Genomic DNA, 24,338 nt, shown 5'->3' with positions numbered 1-24,338 from the left:
TTTCCTTTCTCTTTCTCATACTGAATCATCTCAATAGGCCACCTTCATGTATGTTGATTCTTCTTCAGTCAGTTTAAATCTACTGTTCAGCCCCTCTAGTAAATTTTTCATTTCAGTTCCTACACTTTCAATTCCAGAACTTCTATTTGGTTCTTTTTAAATAATTTTTATTGATATTTTGTATCTGGTAAGATATTGTTCTCAAACTTTCCTTTAATTATTTAGATATGGTTTATTTTAGTTTTGGGGGGGGTTTTTGGTGGGGGGGTGCTTGTTTTTTTGGAAATGGAATTTCATTCTTGTGACCCAGACTGGAGTACAGTGGCATGATCTTGGCTCACTGCAACCTCCGCCTCCCAGGTTCAAGTGATTCTCCTGCCTCAGTCTTCTGAGTAGCTGGGATTACAGGAACGTGCCATGACACCTGAATAATTTTTGTATTATTAGTAGACATGGGGTTTTGCCATATTGGCCAGGCCTCAGGTGATCCATCTGCTTCAACCTCCCAAAGTGCTAGGATTACAGGCATGAGCCACCGTGCCCAGCCTCCTTTAGTTTTTTGAACATATATATAATAACAACTAGTGTTATACTCTTTTTCTAGTAGATCAAACATATTAAGTGCCTTATAATTGTTTTTATTGAAAACTAGACATTTAAATAATATAACACACCAACTCCAGAACTCATATCTCCTCTCCCCTCTTTCCAGGTACATTGTTGTTGCCATTTGTTTAGTGATTTTCCAGGACTAAGTCTCTAAAATCTGTATTCTTTGTGGTGTGTGTGATCACTGAAGGATCTGCTCAGTTAGCTTAGTGGCTGACTAATGACTAAATAGAGATTTCCTTAAATTCCTTAAGATCCCAGCCTTTGCAGAGGAGCTGTGTGAGTTTTGGGACATGTCTTTGATGTTACGCAGGCAATTTATGACCCTTCCTTAGCTTTCACATTCTGCTTGCACAGAGCCTCAAGAGCAGCCAGAAGTGAGAGATTAGGACCTCCTCAGGTGTGCACAGCCCTTCTCATGCATGTGGCTTTCTAGGAATATGTTAGAGCTTTTCAAAATCCCCTATGGGATTTTCCTAAGTTTTTTGGGCAGCCCCTTGTAAGTTTCAATTAATATTGCCATTTCCAGCAACTATGATGTTAAACAGCTATCACTGATTGTTTTCAACAAACACCCTAAGAATAGGGCTATTCACACAGAGCAAGCTCTGAGTCAGGTCAAATGAAGACAAGCTTGGGAATGGAACTTATAGGGAGCTATTAGATATGTCAAATAGTGATGATTCTTTGAGGATGGAGCTTTGGAGGAACTCTGAACCCATTCTGTCCCCTCCAGTAACCATTAGGCAAATGGTTTTCACAGCTACTGTAGTTCAAGGCTCCTAACTTTCAAGGCTACTGTGAAACTGGGAAAAGGGAGATGAAAAACAGAACAAATTAAAATGCCACGAAGCCCACTACTTCTATCAAAATTCACCCTGTTTTCTTAAATAAACACTTCTAGGATTATTGCAAGCCTTTAATTAATTTCCAGAACTGTGGAAAAGTTGATTTTGACCATTTTTTCCAGTGTTCTTATTGCTGTTATGGAAGAATAGGTTTTTGGAGGCCCTCATCCCACCATTTCAGAATTGCTTCGCTCCAACTCCCTATCTTACTGGTAAAGAAACTGAGGAACATGACTTGTCCAAGTTTATGAAGTTAGCAGAAAAATATGAAAGAATAAAACCCAGCCCAGCAAATGATCTTTCTGCATACTGCCCAGCCTCTGTCATTTCCATCCTCAGTTCCCGAGGCTGCAAAGAATTCCATGTCAGAGTTACTCAAGAGGAGAGAATTTACTTCAAGAAGCCTACAAAAGCAAGTAATTGTCCTATTCTGTCTCCACAGACGCTGTTAACAGTCAATTACAGCTGATGCATCAGCCCCAGGCCTTGGACTTGGGAGGCTTATTGTCAGGTAGAAGAGTAAAGACAGACAGATTTTTAGTGAAAGTTTACGAAGTTTAAAGTACCAGGAAGAAGTTGAGATTAAGTGTGAAGTTCAGAGGGGAAAAATGCCTTCCCAGCTGGCTCATGTGTAGAGAGAGCTATGGGTGAAGTCTCATGCACCAGCTCATTCAGCAACATTTCAACCGTGCTAGATGCTCCAGCCCCAGCTGGAGCCACTCTGCAACTAAAACAAGTCAAGGACGGTGTCACTCCCTTCATCTCACTTCATGACTAACACAGGCTCTAAGCAGGGGCTCACCTCAACATTCCCTTCTTGAGAGAAGCCCCAGATTCAGAGGCTAATTAGAGGTGACCCACTACTCACCAGCTCCAAAGGCAAAGAAGAAGCCTTTGTCAGGGAACTCCTCCAAAAGGGCCTTCACCCGCTTCCCTATTCTCTCATTCCGCTTGTAGATCAGCTCCTGGCGTAAGTAGCTGTCAATCTCCTGAGCAGTGATGCGCTCCTGAGGTGGTAGTGTGGCATTAATAAAATTGGGAACCTCCATGAAAATAAAGAGAAATAAAATAAAATAAGAGGCAACAAAGTTATTAACAAAGTTACTTCACTGGAGCATCAAATCCCCCAACCTAGATGGTCAAGACGTTGACAAGAGAAGAATGACACCGTTCTTGGAGTTTCCTGTCTGCTACATTTCCAACTATATCACATTCTCTGTAACCAAAGTGAACAAATATTAAGTGAAGTACACTGAATGAACTCTGATGCTATTTAAAACTGTACTTCTGTTTTACTTCAATGGTTCTGTCTGATGTTTATAAAAGGACACCATCGGGCCAGGTGCAGTGGCTCACTCCTGTAATCCCAGCATTTTGGGAGGCCGAGGTGGGCAGATCTCGAGGTCAGGAGATCAAGACCGTCCTGGCTAACACGGTGAAACCCCATCTCTACTAAAAATACAAACAATTAGCCGGGTATGGTGGCGCGCGCCTGTAGTCCCAGCTACTCTGGAGGCTGAGGCAGGAGAATCGCTTGAACCCAGGAGGCAGAGGTTGCAGCGAGCCAAGATCATGCCACTGCACTCCAGCCTGGGTGACAGAGTGAGACTCTATCTCAAAAAAAAAAAAAGAAAAAAAAAGGACAGCATCTTTGCACCACACATCCATAATTTTAACTTGTGTGATTTACACATGCTTTTCTTATAAAAATAGTTTTATATAGTTACATATTTTAGATTTTATTACCAAAAACATGAAATTTCTATAATACTTAAATGTTTTATAAATCCTATACTTTACATTTTCATTATTTCTCCACTTCTATTTCTCTCCCTTGCTTTCCCCAGTGTTCTTTGGCATCCTGGCTAATTATTTCACTTGATTCTGGTATACATGTTAGCCAGTTTCCGTATTTTGGCTAATGACAGGATGCAAGTGCATCAAAATTGTGACAATCAGGTGGTTCCTGCAGCCCGGGTCTACAGGTTGGCACTCTGTTTTCTCCCCACCCCCTCAGCTGTCTGGCTTCCCAAACCTCAGCCTCCCACTCCTCCCCAGGTGCATGCTCTCCCCTCCACCCAGGGACTTAACAGTGTTACCCACTACCTTTGTCAGTAGCTACCCTGCCTGCTGCTGCTGCTGCTTCCAGTAGTCTCTCAAAAGATCTTTCCAAAGTCCTCAGACTCTATTACATAATATTAACTTCCATCTTATGGATAACAGATCTCCTTCCACAACTGCCTTGAAATGATATTCTTTCATTTTCAAATCAACCAGCCTTCATCTTCTACTCTGTCATCTTTTTTAAAAAATTATGTCATTTAGGTAAGATCCTCCTGCCCATTTCCCGAAATCTCTTCTCTTCAGCAGAGCCCCTCTCTCCACAGAGGCAATGTCACACAGGGTGACCTCCCTCTGACATCCTGCTCTACCTTCTAAATTCCAAACATCACCCAAAGCCTGCACCACTCCCTGCTGGCCCGCCTGGTCCTCACTCACAGTGGCAGCACATTCCCTGACACCCCACACCTCCTGTAGGAGCCCTGTGGGCAGGGCAGGTGTGGGAGAGCCACAGGAGAGAAATGCAAGAGACATTTGTATCATCTGCTCCATCAGCCTCACCATTTGCCCATGTAACTACCAAATCCTCTGCCCATATTAACTTTCTTCTGCTGCTTGCTTCAAATGTCAATTTCCCAATTGATCTTGACTTTTCTCCCCCTTTCCCTACCCCCAGCAAGAGTGCAGGTAAGAATTATCACCACCAACAACTCTGTTTTTCCTTCTTTAATGTGCTTCTCGTTCTCTCTTTCCTCCTGCTTCATTTTGTCTTGATTTGACTTCCTCTTCCTCTAGATTTTTGGGGATGCTTATTACGTCTTTCGATGCTTCTGTCATTAATGAAATGTCACCTTCCTGGGCCGATGCTGCACTCAGCCTGTACTGTCCTTCTTCCCAGTGCTGCTATTCCTTCTTCAGCTCTCATGTGCATGCATGTCTCCTCATGGCTGGGTCCCCAGATCTAACATACACCTGGACAGCATCACCCACACCCACTAGTTCCTGTCTCCCCTCGCCAGTGTCCTCATGCATGCAGACACTGGTCCTGATTGGGGGAAACAACACACTCCCCTACCTCAGAAGTTTAGCTAGTGTTTGCCATTTGCATGCAGTCTTAGAGAGCAGGGGAAGGCACCATGGCTTGTCCTGTGGGAAGCCTGTTGATAAAAGCACAACAGAGATCCATCCCACTTCCCTCCTGGAAGGAGACTATAATCTTCTGAGGCCTGACCAGCTGCTTCCTTCCCCTCGATGGCCCATAGGTAAGGCCTGAGTTGGGCAAACACTCATTCCACCAGCTCAGCCACACTCATCCTGCAACACCACAGGATACAATGATCCATGTCTGCAAATGCTAGCAGCCTTCCCAGCTCCAACACCCCAACCCTGTAGGCATTCCATGAATACACAGTTATATCATGCTCACACATTCCTGGAGGCCACTGAAACTGCAGCCAAAGCTCTGCACCATCATTTTGCAAAAGTGTGACCTCTGTCAGCCAGGAGGCCATCAGACTCAGAACCCTTCCCTTCCTCAAGGCTGGTTCATGTGGCCCGCTGCTAAATCCTTTGAAGCTTCATCCTTTGGCTGAGATCCTAGAATTAACCCTCATCAATACCCCTCTCTGTTCTTACAAGGTTTGTAAAGCTTTCATTAGCTGCGGTGTCTCATTTAATGACATCTAAATCTGCCCATTTTATTTTTAGAGCCCTCATGACCTCAATCCTTTGTACACAGGATGTAAAGGTGTTGCCAGGTAATGTTTTTATTCTTAGAGTTAAATGCATGCTGAGCTTGGCTGAAGGAAAGGGCACTCACCTGGGAGCTGTCGTGGCTGAGGATGACGGAGCTGAGGTCCCCGCAGTTATAGTGTTTGATGAGATCCTCTGTCGTGTAGGGGATCTGAAGACTGCCCGCTCGCAGGCTCTCCTGCTGCAGGAGGGTCTGGTTTAAAGCAAAGATGACCTGAAAGAAAGGCCTTCTTTAAGGTCACTAACAAGGCAACTGTTTGCTGCCATCTTATTTCTTTTGTCCATAGCTTGCACTACCCTCATGTCTGTGCTCATTATGTAAGGATGTGGATACTGCTACTAAAAAAAGGGAACACAAATCCCCTAACAATGTCCAAAGAAAAGGACAGGCCTTCCCAAATCAGCCCCAATCAGACACACTTGGGGAACTGCCTTATGAAGGACACAACAACCTGGAACTCTTCCACGGGCATGACCAAGAGGTGAGGGAACCCAAGAGCTGGCTTCTGAGGAATGACTGAAGAAGCCAGGAGGTAGGGCAGGGAGAAGGCTGGGGACTCACAGACACACCTACCAGCGGATTCCAATTACATAAAGGACTGGGCAGGAACTTTGGGAAACCCAGCATACTCTGTTCCCATGTGTTGTAAGAGGGACCTGGTGGGAGGTGATGGAATCATGGGGGTGGGTCTTTCCCATGCGTTTCTCATGATAGTGAATAAGTCTCATGAGATCTGATGGTTTTACATCAGAGATTGTGCCACTGCACTCCAGCCTGTGTGACAGCAAGACTCCATCTCAAAAAATAAATAAAATAAAATGACTACTGGAAAGCTTAGTGCACTGTAATGATTTAAAATGCATTATACGCATCTTTTTCAACCATCAGTGTGGCACTGCTAGCTAATGGATTCATTAGATCCATTAGATATTAATGGAAGTTAATGTGAAAATAGGATAAATGAAGGCTAAAGAAAATTAAACACCAGCCTGTCCAACACGGTGAAACCCTGTCTCTACTAAAAATACAAAAATTAGCTGGGCGCAGTGGCATGCACCTGTGGTCCCAGCTACTCGGGAGGCTGAGGCTAAAGAATCGCTTAAACCAGGGAGGCAGAGGTTGCAGTGAGCTGAGATTGCACCACTGAACTTCAGGCTGGATGACAGCAAGACTCTGTCTCAGAAAAAAGAAAAAAAACAGGTTTTAATTTTACAGAACTTCTCAGTTTTTGATATACTAATGTGTGATGTGGGTCTCCTTGATGAAGAACGGAGTATGCTGGGTTTTCCAAACATATCTGAGGCACACATCACCAGAGAAAGCTTCACTGGAATATCTTCAGGGAAATCCAGATTCAAGATCCTGATGCCAGGAACTGTATCTCCCCAGCTCTGACCAAGCTCTCTAGTGCCCAGGGGAATTTATTTTACAAAGCAGGGAATTCTCCTGGGCACTGGAGAGCTGGGTCAGAGGTGGGGAGGTTGGGTTCCTGATATCAGGCGGGAAGCGGGTCTGGCCACCCCCTACAAGACTCCAGACACTTATGATCCTGTGGCATTTTCTCTCTCACTTTCCCCAGGTACAGATGCAGCTCTACAGCCTCTGACAGCTCCCCTTTCTTGTGCTTCCCCAGTAATTAGCATACGGGATGCTGCCTTTGCTGGAATATCCCCTCACTCTTTGCTGCAATACTGACAGGCTTGGTCCATCTGTGTTGCAGCAAAGACTGACTATGCATTAGAGGTTTCAAGTCAGCAAATGACCCTACCCAGCCCCAATCCCCTTTCTCCTTTCACATATTCTCTCCTCTTCCTGAGTGGCAAGGAGGCAAGAAGCCTTGCTGGTCTGCCTCCCATGGGCCAGGGCGGCACAGGCCCACTGCACGCATGCCCCTTGTCTCAGTCCATTTGTGCTGCTACAATAAAATGAGACTGGGTAATTTAGAAGGAACAGAAATGTATTTCTCACTATTCTGGAGGCTGGGAAGTCCAAGACCAAGGCACTGGCCTTTGGTCTGGTAAGGACCCTCTCGCTGCATCCTCACACGGAAGAAGACAGAAGGGTAAGCAAACTGAACAGCTACATGACGCCCCTTTTATAAGGGCCTTAATCCCATAAAGAGGAGCCCTCACAGCCTAATCACCTCCTAAAGACCTCACATCTTAACAGTATCACACCAGCTACATCTGAATTTTGGAGGGGACACATTCAAACCACAGCATCCCTCTTTCCACATGGTTACCTTCCTCAGTTACTCTAATATTTTCTGTGCCTGTGACACAACCTTAACCAAAGAAAGAGGCAGATATCTCTTTGTAAAACCTCTCCATCCTCTCTTCTCTCAATACCTCCCCCTTTTCTCTGGCAGAGGCACCTCCAGCCTCTCCTGGAGGGCATCTCCCCAAGGTTCTGCACAACAGCATCTTCTATCTTGGAACCCTCTAGACCATACCATATTCCCACCTTCCCCACCTCTCTATTGGTGACAAGCCAGAGCAGGTAACAAGACTGGTTGGTTATGTGTTGATATGGTTTGGCTGTGTCCTCACCCAAATCTCATCTTGAATTGTAGCTCCCGCAATTCCCACACATCATGAGAGGAACCCGGTGGGAAGTAATTGAATCATGGATGTGGGTCTTTCCTACACTGTTCTCGTGATGGTGAATAAGTCTCATGAGATCTGATGGTTTTATAAAGGGGAGTTCCCCTGCACACGCTGTCTTGCCTTCCACCATGTAAGACATGCCTTTGTTCCTCCTCCACCTTCCGCCATGATTGTGAGGCCTCCCCGGCCATGTGGAACTGTGAGTGCATTAAACTCCTTTCCTTTACAAATTACCCAGTCTCGGGTATATCTTCATTAGCAGTGTGAGAACAGACTAGTCTATGCAGGATCACAGCCCTGCCAGAGAAGTAGATACATCCTGTCTGCAAACTGATCTAAATGAGACAACTCAGCCTTCCACAGGTGTAAGCACCTGCATTCTAAAGCCATACAATTAGGGCCTGCCCACAACAATTGGGAATTGCTATCTGACTTCAGATTAGCTGGAGGAACAAACCTTCAACAGTTTGGGAGGGGAGAGAGAGGAGCATTATGAAACACCTGTCAGGTATGCTCAGCCCCAGGCCAAAGTCCCACATATTCTGTCTCCATCTAACTCATCCAAGCCAAATTATCACAGTCTGATTGGCTTACAAATACCTGCCGATGAGCTTTGCTATTCTCTTAAAAGCATTCAGCACAAGCCCAGGTTACCAGGTGCTTAAATATCTTCCTCCGAGAGTGTCCATTAATTTTGAAAAGTCTTTCTTAAGGTTTTGTTGGTACTTGGAAAAGATTGAGTCACCCATTGTAACAGACATGTCATTCTGCAAACTGGGGCAGACTTGTGTATGAGCCACATCACAGATTAAATAAGAACTTTAGGCCGGGCACAGTGGTTGACACCTGTAATCCCAGCACTTTGGGAAGCCAATGAGGGTGAATCCCTTGAGGTTAGGAGTTCAAGACCAGCCTGGCCAACATGGTGAAACACTTTCTGTACTAAAAATACAAAAATGAGTCAGGCATGGTGGTGGGCATCTGTAATCCCAGATACGTGGGAGGCTGAGGCAGGAGAATCGCTTGAACCCGGGAGGCGGAGGTTTCAGTGAACTGAGATTGTGCTACTGCACTCCAGCCTGGGCAATAGAGCAAGACTCCATCTCAAAAAATAAATAAAATAAAATAAAATAAAATGACTACTGGAGAGTTTAGTGCATTATAATGATTTAAGATATCAGATACTTCCCTACTGAGAATTACCCACAATCCCTGGTAGAAGATGGACATTAGGACAGTGACCTGGCTAATGCTGCTCATCAGTGACAGGTTTCTGGTCCCCTGGTCCTCAAGGACCAGAAGGCCTGGGAACAGCAAAGTTGGAGGAGATGAGGGGGTGAGAAGAAGGGTAGTAAAATGCCAACCGTGATCCTGAGTTACTCTAGGATTCTGGAAACTGAGTGGTTGACAGACTGAACATCAAGAATGGAAGGGCATAAGGGATGATGAAAGGTATCATGAGAGTTCATTCTGTGTCAACTAATCAAGGACAGAATCAAGGCGAGTCACAGTGCTAAATGATCCTAAAGTTCGTTCATTCATCCCTTCTTCTATTCATTAATTCAGTCAATGAGTAGTTATTATATGCCTACTCTTCCAAGCACTGAAGGTGCACTCATGAACAAGGCAAGATCCTTGCCTTTAATGGAGCTTTTTTTTTTTACCTGAAAAAGGGGGCATTTTTCAAGAAAAATCTTGAAATGAAGAGTGGAAAGGAGGTCTGATGTATCATAGAAGCTTCTGGGAAAAGGACAAAAGGCAGAGGCCCAAAATTAAACTCTGATTTCAGGCATGCCAGGACAGCCCATGCACAAGCAAATCAAAAACCCTTGATCATCCCAGGATCATTGCTTTCTATTTTGCGTGGAGGGGAGGGAGGTCACCCCGTGTCACCTAGCACTGTGATGAGGAGGCCATACCATAAACACTCTTCTTTTAAGGAAGTTTGAACAGTGAACTGTGCATCAGAGTTGGTGCTAAATCTTTCTTTTGTTGCTAAAAGCCACAGAAATGTACTTTTTAAATCTCTAGCACGATTTCCTGTAATCACCACATGCCTTTCCTTTTAGAGCTGCTGCCAATGATCCGAGTAACAACCCAGGGGAAGCATGACTTTCTTTTGTGCTTATTTATACCCCAACTACTTCTGAAAGGCCTTAAACTTCTCACAGATTAAAACCTAGCACAAGATAAGCCGTTGACCTAAGAGATCAAGAGGTATAGTTCCTGGAGAGACTAGCTAAGCGATGAGGTAGAAGGGGCTGGATTTCCTTGGCTGCTGTGCTCACCAGCAGATGTCAAGCACCAAACACAGTGATCACTATATGTCCAAAGAGACACAGTCAATGGAAATCAGAGGAAGGCTCCATGATAAGCCTCAAGGACAGCTTGGCCCAGGATCATAGATGAGGCAGCCCACTCCAAACCCCTCCTTCTCTGGCTTAGCTGTGATGTGGGGAAGTCTCTGGAGCACTGTTTATGTTTAAACTGGGGAAAGCCCTCACTGAAACAGACTCTTTGGAGAAAGACCCAAGATAGATTCCTGAAGAAAAAGTCTCTGAGTGAGATCAAAGGGCCCTTACAGGTTTTCTTTGGAGCCAGAATACTCCCCTGATGACTCGAGGTGCCTGATCACACATCACCACCACAAACCAGGGAGGCAGGTCATTGCCATCCAGCTCTCCCACTCCAGGTGGCAGTCCTTTATCACCTGCGCTGCCCAGACCTGGAAGTCCATGCTTCGGGCTGCCCTGGAGTGAAGCTGGGCAGGGGCAGGGACCTGCTGAAGGTGACTTTCTTGGGGTGAGCCTTTGGTCAGGCCATGGGTAGCCATCTGTGAAGCTAGAGGAGATAACTCCCTCTCCAGTGAGGAGCCAAATCCGGGGCAGGATGGTACTCCAAGGGAAATCTCCGTGGGCACCACAGAAGCAATTCACAACCCTAAACTCCTTCCCATTCAAACCACTGAGGCTCAGATACAGCATCCTCAGAAACTACTGTGGCATCTCTGAAGGCCCGCTCTCTGATAAGACTAATGACTGTCAGTCTTCCTTACATAATTTACTCTCCTTGCTGTGCTTGGAGAAGTCTGAGCCAGTCTGACAAATGTGGGGTTTCAGGATATGGCTTGTGGATAACAGAATTGCTCAGAAACTCCACCAGTTAAGTTGACCCCAGGGCCTCTTCCAGGAGGGCCATCCTGTCTGGGGCATTGTCACTGATCAAGTCACCTCACGTGAATCGGCTGAACACACCTGGGGCACAAGGACTGTTGTTCTGGGAGATCCAAAAAGGCCATGTGCAATAAGCAGCATGCCCAGCCAGGAGCTGGGGACAGTGACCGGGAGGGAGACAGGCAAAGGAGCAGGCACAAGGGTCCTGGATGGGTCCTGGAAGGCTCACTGCCTCCCACTGTGCCTCCCTTTCTGCATTCAAATCCTTCCTTTACAGTTTCTACTAACGTTTTACACTTGTTGTGTTAGGCTCCTAGGGCTGCCGTAACAAAATACCACAAATTGAGTAGCTTAAACCACAGAATTGTACTGCCCTGCCATTCTGGATGCTAGAAGTGTGAAACCAAGGTGTTGGCGAGGTCATGCTCCCTCTGAAGAAGTTGGGAAGGATCTATTCCAGGCCTCTCTCCTAGCTTCTGGTGGTTCCTTGGCTTGTGGCTACATAATTCCAATCCACACATCACATTCTTCCTGTGTATCTATCTCTGTGTCCAAATTTCATTTTTTTATAAGGTCATTTTTGAGTAGAGCCCACCCTAATGACCTCATCCTAACTTCCTCACCTGCAAAAACCCTGTTTCCAAATATAGTCACAATCTGAGATACTTGGGGTTGGGACTACAATGTAAGAATTTGGGGACAAAGACATAATTCAACCCATAACACATGTCAATCTCAGCGCTAGTTTTTTTCTAATAGTATGCATATGGTAAAAATGTTAAACAGTGTAAAGAAATAGATCCCCTTCCAATTCCTGTTCCCCAATCAGTCTTCCTTAAAGCAACCACTGCTGCCAACACATTGTATCTCTTTCCATGGATGCTCTCCACATAAAAATGATAGATAGATAGATAGATAGATAGATAATCTCCTCCACTTTTGTATTTCTCCTTTGGCCAATAAAAGTCAATCAAAGGCTTTAGTCAGTAAAAGCCTTTCCATGAACAAATATATATATATATATACACACACATATATGTGTGTGTGTGTATGTGTGTGTGTGTGTGTGTATGTGTGTGTATATATATGTGTGTAGAAAGAGAGAGAGAGAGAGAGAGATGGAGTCTTGCTCTGTTGCCTAGGCTGGAGCACAATGGCACGGTCTCAGCTCCCTGCAACCTCGACCTCCTGGATTCAAGTGATTCTCATGCCTCAGCCACCAGAATAGCTGGGATTACATGCACCTGCCACCACTCCTGGCTAATTTTTGTAATTCTGTACAGAAGGGGTTTCACCATATTGGCCAGGCTGGTCTTGAACTCCTGGCCTCAAGTGATCCACCCCCCTCAGCCTCCCAAAGTGCTGGGATTACAGGTGTAAGCCACTGCGCCTGGTCCTGAAAGTATATATTATAATGTAAGACAAAACAAGCAGAAAATAAAAAGCCAAAGTCTGGTGAGTATGTATTCTTCACTGTTTTTGAAGGAAATGCAGCCTGAGATATCCTATCTATAAGATAACATCAATGACTGAGGCAAATCACAGAAATGGAGAAGGAAAATTTCTGACTGCAAAAAGGGACAAAATCAAGATTCCCTGCAGTCTTTTGAGTGAAAACACAGTTCAGGTGCAGAAGACCCTTGGTGCAGACCCCCAAATGTATCCCCCACTGTCGCAACCCAAAGCTGTCCTGAGACCTCTGCTCTGGGCTTAGGCTGCCTCTGGCTGACTGCAAGGAGAAACTCAAGCAGAATTCTACAGCTCAATAGTTCAGACAATCCTGTAAGGCTTCAGGGTTCATTTCTCTCAGATCTCAGACCAACCTCCTCTTCCAGACACTCAGATGTTCTGATTTTCCCTGAGACCTTCTAAGGCAGTATTTCCCAAACCATAGATTGCAAGTCATTCTCCATCACTTCACTGTTGATACAAACCTTGGCATTCTCTACCCACCCATAGGCTTGCTTATTTCCCTTCATCTTAGACACCAGCCCACATTGTGCATCCAGCTTTTCATCAGTAATTGCTGAGTAATTGCTGTATATAAACCAAGCCAAGCTTGTACACCAGCTCTTTTGTACACCAGCTTGTACACCAGATGGGCATCTTCTGAATCACAGCTATGCCCTCATGAATCTCCACCCCCAGGTGACTGCGATACTCAGGCAAGGCTGGGAACCACAGACAGGACTTGTCAGAGTCAGAGCCTCAAGAACCTAAAGAAATGAACACCTGACATGTCCAACTCTTGCAAATATAAAATGTCTTAGAGAGGTGCCGGTCTTGCTGCACTGCAATCAACTGCTGGCTCAAGTCACCAACAGGTACCTGAATGCCAATTCCCTGCACCACAGCTTTTAGAGCCTGACTCATACTCTCACCAGGAGGGATGTGGGCTGTTAGGGTGCTGGCAGAATGGGCCAGCATGCTTCTGCCAGTTACACTGTTTTCTACGGTTTTTCCATGGAAACATAAGCCTTTCTGTGGACTAGCCTAGAAATCACTCTTTAAAACATTATTTCAAAAGAAATCTACATTTTAAGTTTCCAAATCCAGTTTGTGGAATGTTCCAAGGAGAATTCCTCTCTAACGTCTCCCATATGGCTACCATCTTGCCAAGCTACTCACAGTGATGTACCTCCAGTGGGTTCTCTTGAACAAAAAATTGCCAGGTAGCAAATGCCTTCACATAGGTCCTTGTCACTCACTGTCAATCTTTTAACAGTACCTGGGGAAAAAGCAAGATCCTCTGGGGGAAAAAGGAACAAAAGGAAGCATGGTGGAATATCAGAACTCTGAGCATCCAGGAGAGGGACAGCAAAGTACTCAAGATCAAATCTGTTAGCAGGACAGAGTTACAATTATAATAATAATCACAATAATAATGATGGCATTCCTCACCCCCTCCTCCACCCCCACAGACTCAGCCAGTCCTCTGGGAGGTTAAGCTACACTTGGGGAAGAAGATGGTAGTGGCCCTACCCTGACAGAGTAGCTCTTGGGTTGGAAAGGGGGCAAGAACCGATGGGTGTGTAACAGCAACCAGTCACAGAGAGCAGTAGAGGATAAATGCAAACAGTAGGAGCTTGGGGTCAAGGTGGAGGCCCCAGAGAGAAATGAGCTATCCCAGTCACTCCCTTGCCCCAGAACTATAGTTTGCCCCTCCCCCCATCAAAAACCAGGTGGCACCATGAACGGTGAATCTATGTTACTGTATTACCTGGCTCCTGATGGCCAAGCAGCAGGCATGCTCAACCCCCCATGGAGGGGGCCTTTGGCGACAATGACCCAAGGGAGGAGAGTGTTTGAGAGTAACATTATCCTATTTAGCAAAACAGAAGTGATTGATGTGCAGAACCGTATCCAAGTGGTTAACAGTGGCCATGGCTTCCACCAGCCCCTTCCTCCACTACCTAACATCATGCTGCTGGCCTGACCAGTCACAGGCCGTGAATAGCCTGCTGGATGTGGACAGGCCATTAAAGGAAGAAGCCAGAGACCTCCAAGACCTTCACACTAACTACGCTACTTCCCTGGCAGTCTATAAAGATTGCTGTCCTAGACTATAAGAAACAGTAGCTATGTTTCAAGCTTGCTACTCGCCATTCTTGCTACCTGCAACGGTATCCACTTCAGATACACAGAAAGGCCTTATTTATTGAGAAAAACTCTTTTATTATTTGAGGACACCAGCAGAGGGTCCTAGCGGAATCCAGACCACTAACTAGGGATACAATGGATGCCTGTGTCTATGGCAGAGGACAAGCACAGCCCAGTCTCAGTCTCTGCAAACACTCGAGGAGATGGGCTCCGGGTGATACACAGGTGTTCTCTGAGGCTCACCTGAAACAGACATTGCATGTGGAAGGGGCCTAGAAACAAATGAGCCACCGGTGGGTGATGTCACCTTGGAGAGGGTCCCAGTGCTTTTTCAGAGTGTACCAGAAGGCTGAATCTAAGGCCTTAGCTGTCAGCTGTTCTAATCTCATACCCAGTGTTTAATCCCCTCTATAGCATCCTGACTGTCCAAGCTCTTCTTTTTAAACAACCATCCATCTCAAGTCACTCACCTGTAAAATGTAAGACATTTTAACTATTAGAAAGTCCTTTCTTTTTGAGTTCTCTGTCCATGACTGCCATGTACTCATTTACATATATCAGTACACTGTGTTTTCACACATGCAAATTTTAATTTGCTAGCAGTAGCTGTCAAAATGGGAAATGTGCATGTCCTACTTCTAGGAATCTCTCCCCCATAGAAACACCAGCACAAGTGTGTAATATACACACGTACAAGGAGGTTCCCTGGGGAACTGTAATGGTGCTCCCCTGGCACTGGGGCTGTTCAGTCAAGATTGAAATGACCATAAATGGGATTCTTACAACAAACGGAAGATGGGATTAGATGATCTCAAGTGTAATTACACTTGTAAGTCCTTAATTTGCTCCATCTCAAGAAGCAACGGGAGTAGAGCCCTCTGGTCTCCATCCTGCCCTCTCGGCCTTGCTTGATTCTCCTCCCCTTAGCACAGGCCATGGAGCTCCATGGAGAAGGGGGTCAAGATTAGGTTGGCATCAGGAGACTCCACGTGGTCCCTGAGATGTCTGAGTCATCTCCTCTGGTTATGCTGGGGGGAGGGACACCAACGTAACCACCGCACACAAACTCTATTCATGGAAGGGTCAGTATAGCTGCGCCAGCACACACTCTTCTACAGTCATAAACCTATGAAGCCCGGCAAAGGACAACAACAGGGGTGGTGGCACAGGTAGACACAGGCGCTGCAGCAGGCTCTCTTAGTGTGGCAGCAACCAAGTCTGCCGTCCCAGGACAGACCAACACAGCAAGGACAGGAGTAGCCACCAGAGGTCCAAGAATAAGCACAGCCAGCATGACCATGCAGTGGGGGAGGGTTGTCAGAATGACCATGGAGTTAGGGAGGATTGCCAGCATGACCAAGGGGTGGGGGAGGGTTGCCAGAATGACCGTCCAGTAGGGGAGGGTTGCCAGAATGACCACAGGGTTGAGGGAGGGTGGCCAAAATGACCATGGGCTGGGGGGAGGGGTTGCCAGAATGACCACGGGGTGAGGAGGGATTGCCAGAATGATTACAGGGTGGTAAAGGGTTGCCAGAATGACTATGGCATTGGGGGAGGGATGCCAGCATGACCATGGGATGGGGGAGGGTTGCCAGAATAACCATGGGGTGGGAAGAGAGGTGGCCAGAATGACCATGGGGTTGGGGGAGAAGGGTTGCCAGAATGACCATGGGGTGGTAGGAGTTGCTAGATTGGCTATCAGAAGCAGGGCCAATATGTCCTCCCAGGCTGTTGGCAGGGTGGAGGAGGGTGTTGCATCTTGTCCTTGGAAGAGCCACCAGGCTCTCCCCAGAGGGCAGCAGGAATGTGACAACTGCAAAGATGACTAATAAGCCCAATGTAGAAGCAGCCAAAGGCCCAGTGATGAGACCTTCATCTCCACTGTGCAGAATGAAAGCTCCCTGAGTGAATGAAATGGAAGCCAGAGCCTCCTGGGCCAACGGCAAGCCCAGAAGGAAATAAGGAAAAAGAAGGATAGATCTCCCAGTAGGAGAAGTTTACATTAGCACAGGAGGGTAAAGTTCACTGTAGGATAGGGAAGACAGGTCAATCTGAAAATCATCTCCTTAACCAGCTGTGGAACCACTAGAAAGGGCAAAAGAGGGTGTTGTGGGGATTAAATGTCATCCCTCCACACAAAAGGTAAGTTCATCCTAACCCCCAGAACCTATGAATGTGACCTTATTTGGAAACAAGGTCTTGCAGATATAATTCAGATCATTAGAGTGGATTCTGATCCAATGTGACTGTGTCCTTGTAAAAAAGAAAAATTTAGACACAGAAAGACAGTCACCCACAGGGAGAAGACCATGCAGAGACACCCAGGGAGAATGCCATGTGACACCAGAGGCAGTGTGTTAGTCCGTTCACATGCTGTTAGTAAAAACATACTCAAGACTGGGTGATTTATAAAGGAGGAAGGTTTAATTGACTCACAGTTTTGCAGGGCTGGGGAGGCCTCAGGAAATTTACAACCATGGCAGAAGAAGCAAACATGTCCTTCATCACATGGTGGCAGGAAGGAGAAATGGTGAGCAAGAGGGGGAAAAGCCCCTTATAAAACTATCATATCTTATGAGAACTCACTCAGTATTGGGAGAACAGCATGGAGGTAACCGCCCCCATGATTCAATTACCTCCCACCTGGTCCCTCCCACAACACATGGGGATTATAGAAACTACAGTCCAATACAAGATTTGGGTGGGGACACAGCAAAACCATATTAGGCAGGGACTGGAGTAAGGCTCCCACAAGCCAAGAAACACCAAGGATTGGTGTCAACCACCAGAAGCCAGAAGGGGGAATTTTCCTCTAGGTCCTTCAGAGAGAGCACTTCCTGGCCAACATGTCAGTATAAGATTTCCAGCCTCCAGAACTGCAGAAAAAAAATTCTACTGTTTTAAGCCATCCAGTTTGTGGTACTTTATTGCTGCAGCCCTAGGAACCCAATACAGGGGTACCAGAACCAGCTTTTTGCCTCACCACAGCCCCACCAGGAAGGAGCTAGGGCACCACACAAATAGGGGAGGAGCCCAGTTCTGGTCCTGCAGGTCTGAGACCCAGTTGGGTGTGCTCTCTTGAAGAATGTGAAGAAGCCAGTCCTACCACAAAAGCAGTGATCCCACCTCTCAGTCTAACGTGTCTAAGACTGCTGAGGAGGTAGTAAATGTTTATGGCAAAATAATTTGAAACAGCAAAATGCTGGAAAATGCCCAAACATCTGTCTACAAGAGAACTGGTAAACTGTGGTATTTGCATCCATGAGATACCCTACAACAGTGAAAATAAATAGTGCCCATACCCTAGCATGGATGAATATCATGCAATGTTGAGGAAACTGGCAAAACACAGGAGAATATATATAAATATGGTTCCACTTACAGAACAATTCAAAAACAAGACCAGACAACATGCTGTTGGGGGTACACGTTTGGTAAAAAATGCAAAGAAAATAGTGATTTAAGGTAAGAAATGGGAGTTTATATGGAGCAGTTATGGAGACAGCGGTATCAGGATGAACAGAGATTTACAATAGTTTAAACCATAAGGAAACATACTGTCACACAGCAGCAAGCCCGAAAGCAGAGGTGCATCATAAGATCAGGACTCCCTGGGCTATGTAACTTCTTCATTCTTGAACTGCCCTTATGACTGGAAAATGCAAGCCTAGCCAGGGCAAAAGAAAACCCCTCTTCAACCACTTTCCATCTAACTGAGCCAATTTAAGACAGAAGCTCACATCCAGACCAATAAGAGTAGCCAGAAAAATGATGTATGCTAATTGGCTTAAACCAGGATTCTGAACCAATGGCAGGCAAGATTGGTTTTGAAACCAATTGATTTCTAACCAATCATTCCAAGATGCAAATCTGGAGGAAAGGCAAAAAGGTGGCACATTACTGGATGCGGAAACAGAATTCCACCCCAAACCTGTCCCAGGCTCTCCTGAAAGTTTGCAAAAGAATGCCTAGGAATACAGAAATGGGACTAGGCCAGCCAAACTGAAGATGTAAAAACATGTCAGCAGGGACAGGATATAAAGGCATACAGTTGGACCTTTGTATCCAAGGGTTCTGCATCCACAGATTCAGCCAACAATGAACCAAAGATATTTGGAAAAGGCAGGACCAGTGGCTCACACCTGTAATCTGAGCACTTTGGGAGGCCAAGATGGGTGGATCACCTGAGGTCAGGAGTTCAAGACCAGCCAAAATGGTGAAACCCCATGTCTACTAAAAATACAAAAATTAGTCAGGTGTGATGGCCCACATCTTTAATCCCAGCTACTCGGGAAGCTGACGAAGGAGAATCACTTGAACTTGGGAGGCGGAGGTTGCAGCGAGCTGAGAACTGCACTCCAATCTGGGCAACAGAGCAAGATTCTGTCTCAAAAAATACGTATGTATTTATTTATTTATCTATTTACTTATTTTCATACATTATATATAAATATACATTACTTATATTTGAAAAAATAAAAATAATACAACTTTTAAAAACAAAAATACAGTACGACAGCTATTTACATTGCATTTTCATTGTGTTATTATTGTAAGTAACGTAGAGACGACAAAGTATTTGGGAGGCTGTGTGTAGGTTGTATGCAAATACAACTTGCCATTTTCTAGCAGGAACTTGAGCATGCTTGAATTTTGGTATCTGAGTGGGTCCTGGAACCAATCCCTTATGGGTACTGAGGGACAACTATATAGACTAGATACAAGTAAGCCCAACTACTTAGGGTGGTCAGAGCAAAAGCAACAGCAAACTTACTGAAACATTATGTACTGGACACTTTACAAAGGTTCTCTGTTTATTCTTCACTACAAATTGACAATGTTTGTTTCATCATACCCCTTTCACAAATATAACAGACTCAGAAAGCTTCAATATCTCACTCAAGGTCACAATACTAGGAAATGGGGGAGCCAGGATTCAAATCCAGATCCACAGTCTCCAAAGTTCATATTCTTTCCACTGAGAGGCTGCACAGCAGAACAGGGCAACGGGCAGCAAGCCTGGCCTTCATGCTTCCTGGGCCTCTGAAGCCAACTTCTCCTCGGGCAAGACCTGCCTGACTGCCCAGACCCATGTACCTCTAAGAGGAGAGGTGACAGGGTCTCCTGAATGCCCTGTCCTGATTAAGACAGCCCCACAGGGTAAGATGCACCGACAGCCTCAAACTCACCCTTCCTGTCCCGTTAATTAATGCCCCTTGCCCAGAGATCATATTATCAGGTCAACTTCCACCTCTGGGGAAAAGCTCCACAAAACCATCCTCTGATTATAGAACTTTCTCTCCTACTTGGTGCACCAAAGGTGTCAAATCACTGTGCCCTTCCTCTCCCAACCCCTACCCAAACCACAGCCTCTGAAGGGACAGCACTATATAGGACATGATTCCACATGCCTTTCCCTAACCAAGCCATCCATGCCAGTTACACCTGAGTGGACACCTGACTCGATGATATGGCACCGGCTGAATCATCAGCTTAACATTCAGAGAGTACATCTACGCCACAGAATGGGCTCAAAAATTGTCCACAAGCAGAAAATGCTTATCTCTATATCGATTGTCTCATTTCAAATCTCTTTTAATTTGCATTTGTTTAGATTTCAAGAAGGGCAAGAGATAAGAGACCACAAGAAAAGAACTGTCGAAAACATTACAACTAAGATAAAACATCCTTGTGTGGCGTTTCCTGTGGTGCAAAACCTAAAGGGACTTAATTTTCCTTTTGGAAAACACAGTAAGATACACAGATTGCTATTTTCACATTAGTGCTTGCCTTACATGATACTCTCTTTTTTAAAAACTGATTATCAGTCTAACCATAATCATGGCTTATCATCAGCTGAATGCCCTTCTCCCTCCCTCCAATGGCACACTCACCCCACCTGCACTGCCTTCTGAAAGTTGTGCTCACGGGAGAATACTTCACAGTCTTATTACCAGACAGTTTACTTCAAGGTTCAAATTCCACCCTTCCTTTCCCCCACCCCCCATGTCCCCCTTTCCACTCTCCCCTCGCCTCCCCTCAGCCCTTCTCTCTCCCTTTCTTTCTGGGCTGTGGAAAGAATCGATTAAGCTCCTGTCCACATTTGCAGCAGGCCTCTTTCTCTTTCCTGAGACTTCTTCAGCTGTGGGGAGACCCAGGTCCCAGTTGGGGCATTGTTGCGTTAGCCCAGGGGCTGAGGGGGTGAGTGAGGGGGTTCGAGTCCGGCAGATGCCTTTTTTGTCAAAGACAAAGGCCCCCCAGCAAGCCTCTCCTCTTTCCAGCACTTTCATCCCCTTCAGATCAAAGGCCTGCTCTGCATATTAAAGGCACCGCCCATTACTCGGCTCAGAGTGGCCCGCACTACCCCACCATCCTCCCCGTACTGGAACAAAGGGCTTCGCATCTGTTCAAGCACAGGCCTCACCTTCTGGAGCGTGGGGTTGTTGTGTCTTCCTTTTTTCTTAGTTCACTTTTGAAAGCCATTCGGTCCCTTGAAGTACAGTTTGGAAGCAGTAGGGGAAGGGTCTTCCTTGCCCTCAGACCATTCACCCAGATAATTTTTTAAGACACCTTGAGGGTGTCTGGTCCTTGCCTCCCCACCTCACTTAGCTCTCCAGGCAGTGGGGATGTCCTTCTCAAGCTCCTTTTCTACCTTCACAGCCACCCTTTCAAATACCTCCTCCCTTACCTGAAAAGGAACTATTCCCTTGGAAGAGTCTAGAGTGGCCCCTCAAAGCAAGATGGTGGTGAAAGTCCTGCTCCTCTGTGTCACGTTAATGGAGGCTGCCAGATGGGAGCTAAAGCTTCCACACACTTCTTTGGATGTCTAGGTCTGCTTTTTGGCAGAGGTAGGGGGAAGTGCTTCTCAAAACTTGGACCTGAGTTCTCAGCAAAAGGACTCAAGTATAAGGAGGAGACAAACTGATCTTCAGTGACGTTTTAACCTGAAGAAGTGCCATGTTGTCAACGATGACGGTTCCTGAATACCCGGAGAGCACACAGAGCCTGGAAGGATGCACACGGCTAACTGGGCCTTCCCTCTCTTTTCCTCGCACTGCCTCCTGGACACCCAGCAAGCCTTCTGTTTGCTTTAGTCACATCTCCTGACCATTTCTTCTCCTTTTCAATCAGTTCGGCTCCCGCCCTGACTTCCGAGGGCTGAATGAGCACATCCATCTTCTCCTGTTATGCACTAAACTGTGTCCCCCGCAAAAGTCATGTTGAAGCTCTAACCCCTAGTGCTACCACATTTGGAGAAAGGGCCTTTAAGAAGGTAATTAAAGTTGAATGAGGTCATAAGGGCGGGTCCCTGACCCAACAGGACTGTGACCTTATAAAAAGAGGAAGAGACACCAGAGCTATCTCTCCCAATGCCCACACAGAAAAAAGACCGTGTGAGGTCACAGCAAGAAGACACCGTCTGGAAGCCGAGGAGAGAGGATTTGCCTTGATCTTGAACTTGGAGCCTCCGGAACTGTGAGACATACGTTTCTGTTGTTGAAGCCACCCAGGCTGTGGTATTCTGTTACAGCAGCCCAAGCAGGCAGATAGACTTCCTTCCCCCAAATCCCATGCAATGCTGGGGTAACAACGAGGATGAATACTAATTTCTCTATCTACAAGTCCTAGTAAATGTACAGCCTCTACCAAGCACTTCCGGGCTGTCTCAGGAGATCTCCATTCTTCTAACTTTTACTGCTTGGTAGGTAAGTTTCCTTTGCATTTTATAAAGTTGTGACAAGACAACCCAGCTTCGAGACTATGTCAACAAACTAGGAAGAATGACTTGAAGAACGAAATCAAAAGCACAGTAAAGTTAAGTTAATTCCTTAACCGCGTACGAACTTGTGACTGGGACCAGTTAAGCATGAGACCCAGGCAGTTCATCTAAATGGTTATAAACTGTGTCACTTCTACAGAGTCTCTGGTGTTTTTCTTAATTTTCTCCAGTATCCATGATCAGCATCCATGTCAGGTTTTCCCTTGTAGAATGAACTACATGGGAAACTACTTGATAGGACACTATCAAGTCCACACACAAATCAACTCAGTAAAAGTCAAATATCTCACTCCCCAGCTGTCTCGGTTCCCAGACTCCCGATGTCTCCCTCCTGACGGCCCAGGGTCCTGAGGTTAACACAGCCAAGGCTCCCAGCAAAGAGACAACCTCCAACACCACTGTAGATGAGCGTCTCAGCCTACCCAGCCACACTCAATGGCCAAATGCCTTGCCCTGCAGCACTGCTGTGTGCTATCCCTCCCTCGACTTTATTTTTTATTTTGTTAGAGACAGAGTCTTGCTCCGTCACCCAGGCCAGAATGCAATGGTACAATCAAAGCTCATTGTAGCCTCAAACTCATGAGCTCAAGTGATCTTCCTGCCTGAGCCTCCCGAGTAGCTAGGTCTACAGGCACTCACTACCATGCCCAGCTAATGTTTTATTTTTTATAGAGACGGGGTCTTACTGTGCTGCCCAGGCTGGTCTTGAACTCCTGGCCTCAAGCAATCCTCCTGCCTCAGCCTCCCAAAGTGCTAGGATTAAAGGTTTGAGCCACCATGTCCAGCCTCTCTCTCCCCACTAAAAACAGCTTCTGTATAGCCCTTCTACCCATGAACACACTGGGGCTTCCCAGCCTCACACTCTAGCTCCCTCCAACATCATCTCCCGGACCCCTACACAAATGCTCGGCCCAGCCTGCTACCCTATGGCCAGCACAGCACGAATTTTCCAGGATTTGCCTGCACTTTTGGCCCATTCAGAATAGCTCTCTGTTTTTCCTACCTGACTAAATCCTAGCCTTCCTTCAAAAATCCAGCTCAAATTCTAGTATGTTCATTAATCTGGATAACATTTAGAAAATAAAATGTGTATACCTTTTCCCCATCAGTCACATTCTTGGGCAATTTTTCTACCATGACAGCCCCAGAGAAGGAGGAAAGGAGAAAAACTGGGTTCATGAGGACAGGCTGTGCCCAAAATCCACCCCAGCTGCAGGGGTGTCTGTCACTTCTCCTTCCAGCGATCAAGGGCCTTGGGACAGCCTTCATTTTCAGGCTGTTCAATATGAGGCTCCCTGAAGTTCAGGACTGGTTTGGAGAGAAGCTATGAAACTGCATCTCACATGGTTCCATAGTGTAATGGTTATCATGTCTGCTTTACACACCAAAGGACCCGGGTTCAAACTCCAGTGGAACCATGGGGTGGTTGATTCCCATTTGGCTGCACACAGTGGTCCACACCTGGAATCCCCGTGCTTTGGGAGGCGGAGGTGGGAAGATCATTAGAGGCCAGGAGTTTGAGGCCAGCCAGGCAACATAGCAAGACCCGGTCTCTACAGAAATAAAAAATTTAAAAAAAAACCTGCACCACAGATTCAAAAACTACCCCTCACAAGGCAAGGAAGGAATCCGCCCCCACAGCCCGTGAGCCACACACCCACTACTGCCCTTGGGGTGTGTTTAACTTGCATTTTTTTATTGGTTGGGAGTTACCCACCAGGAAAATGTCACTAACATTATTATGTAAGCAGCATCTCTGCCCTGGTGGCAGGAAGAAATGAGTCTGGGAAGGTTAATAGAAGAGAAAAAGTCAGGGTAAAGATGGATGGAAACAGCCAGCAAAGAGTAGCTGCTGTGGTTTGGTCTTTTAATACAGTGTGGCCGGATTGAGCTATCAGAAAACTACCT

General features: G+C 46.1%; 1 protein-coding gene across 1 annotated transcript in view; it reads right to left on the bottom strand.

Moving 5' to 3' along the window:
• Window positions 1–24,338, bottom strand: part of LOC135272882 (metalloprotease TIKI1-like) — an 83,558-nt gene that overhangs the window by 19,666 nt on the left and 39,554 nt on the right. Inside the window, exons 4-5 of the mRNA XM_064371594.1 lie at window positions 5,338–5,484; window positions 2,326–2,500 (exon numbers count right to left, since the gene is read on the bottom strand). Coding sequence (XP_064227664.1) covers window positions 2,326–2,500; window positions 5,338–5,484 — 322 coding nt within the window. The remainder of the gene's footprint in view (window positions 1–2,325; window positions 2,501–5,337; window positions 5,485–24,338) is intronic.

Source organism: Aotus nancymaae, unplaced genomic scaffold, assembly GCF_030222135.1.
Source record: "Aotus nancymaae isolate 86718 unplaced genomic scaffold, 86718_ANA_hifiasm-v0.15.2.pri h1tg000141l, whole genome shotgun sequence".
NCBI classification, from domain to species: domain Eukaryota; kingdom Metazoa; phylum Chordata; class Mammalia; order Primates; family Aotidae; genus Aotus; species Aotus nancymaae.
Note: the sequence above shows the minus strand (reverse complement) of the source record. Positions and strands in the feature narration are given on the sequence as shown.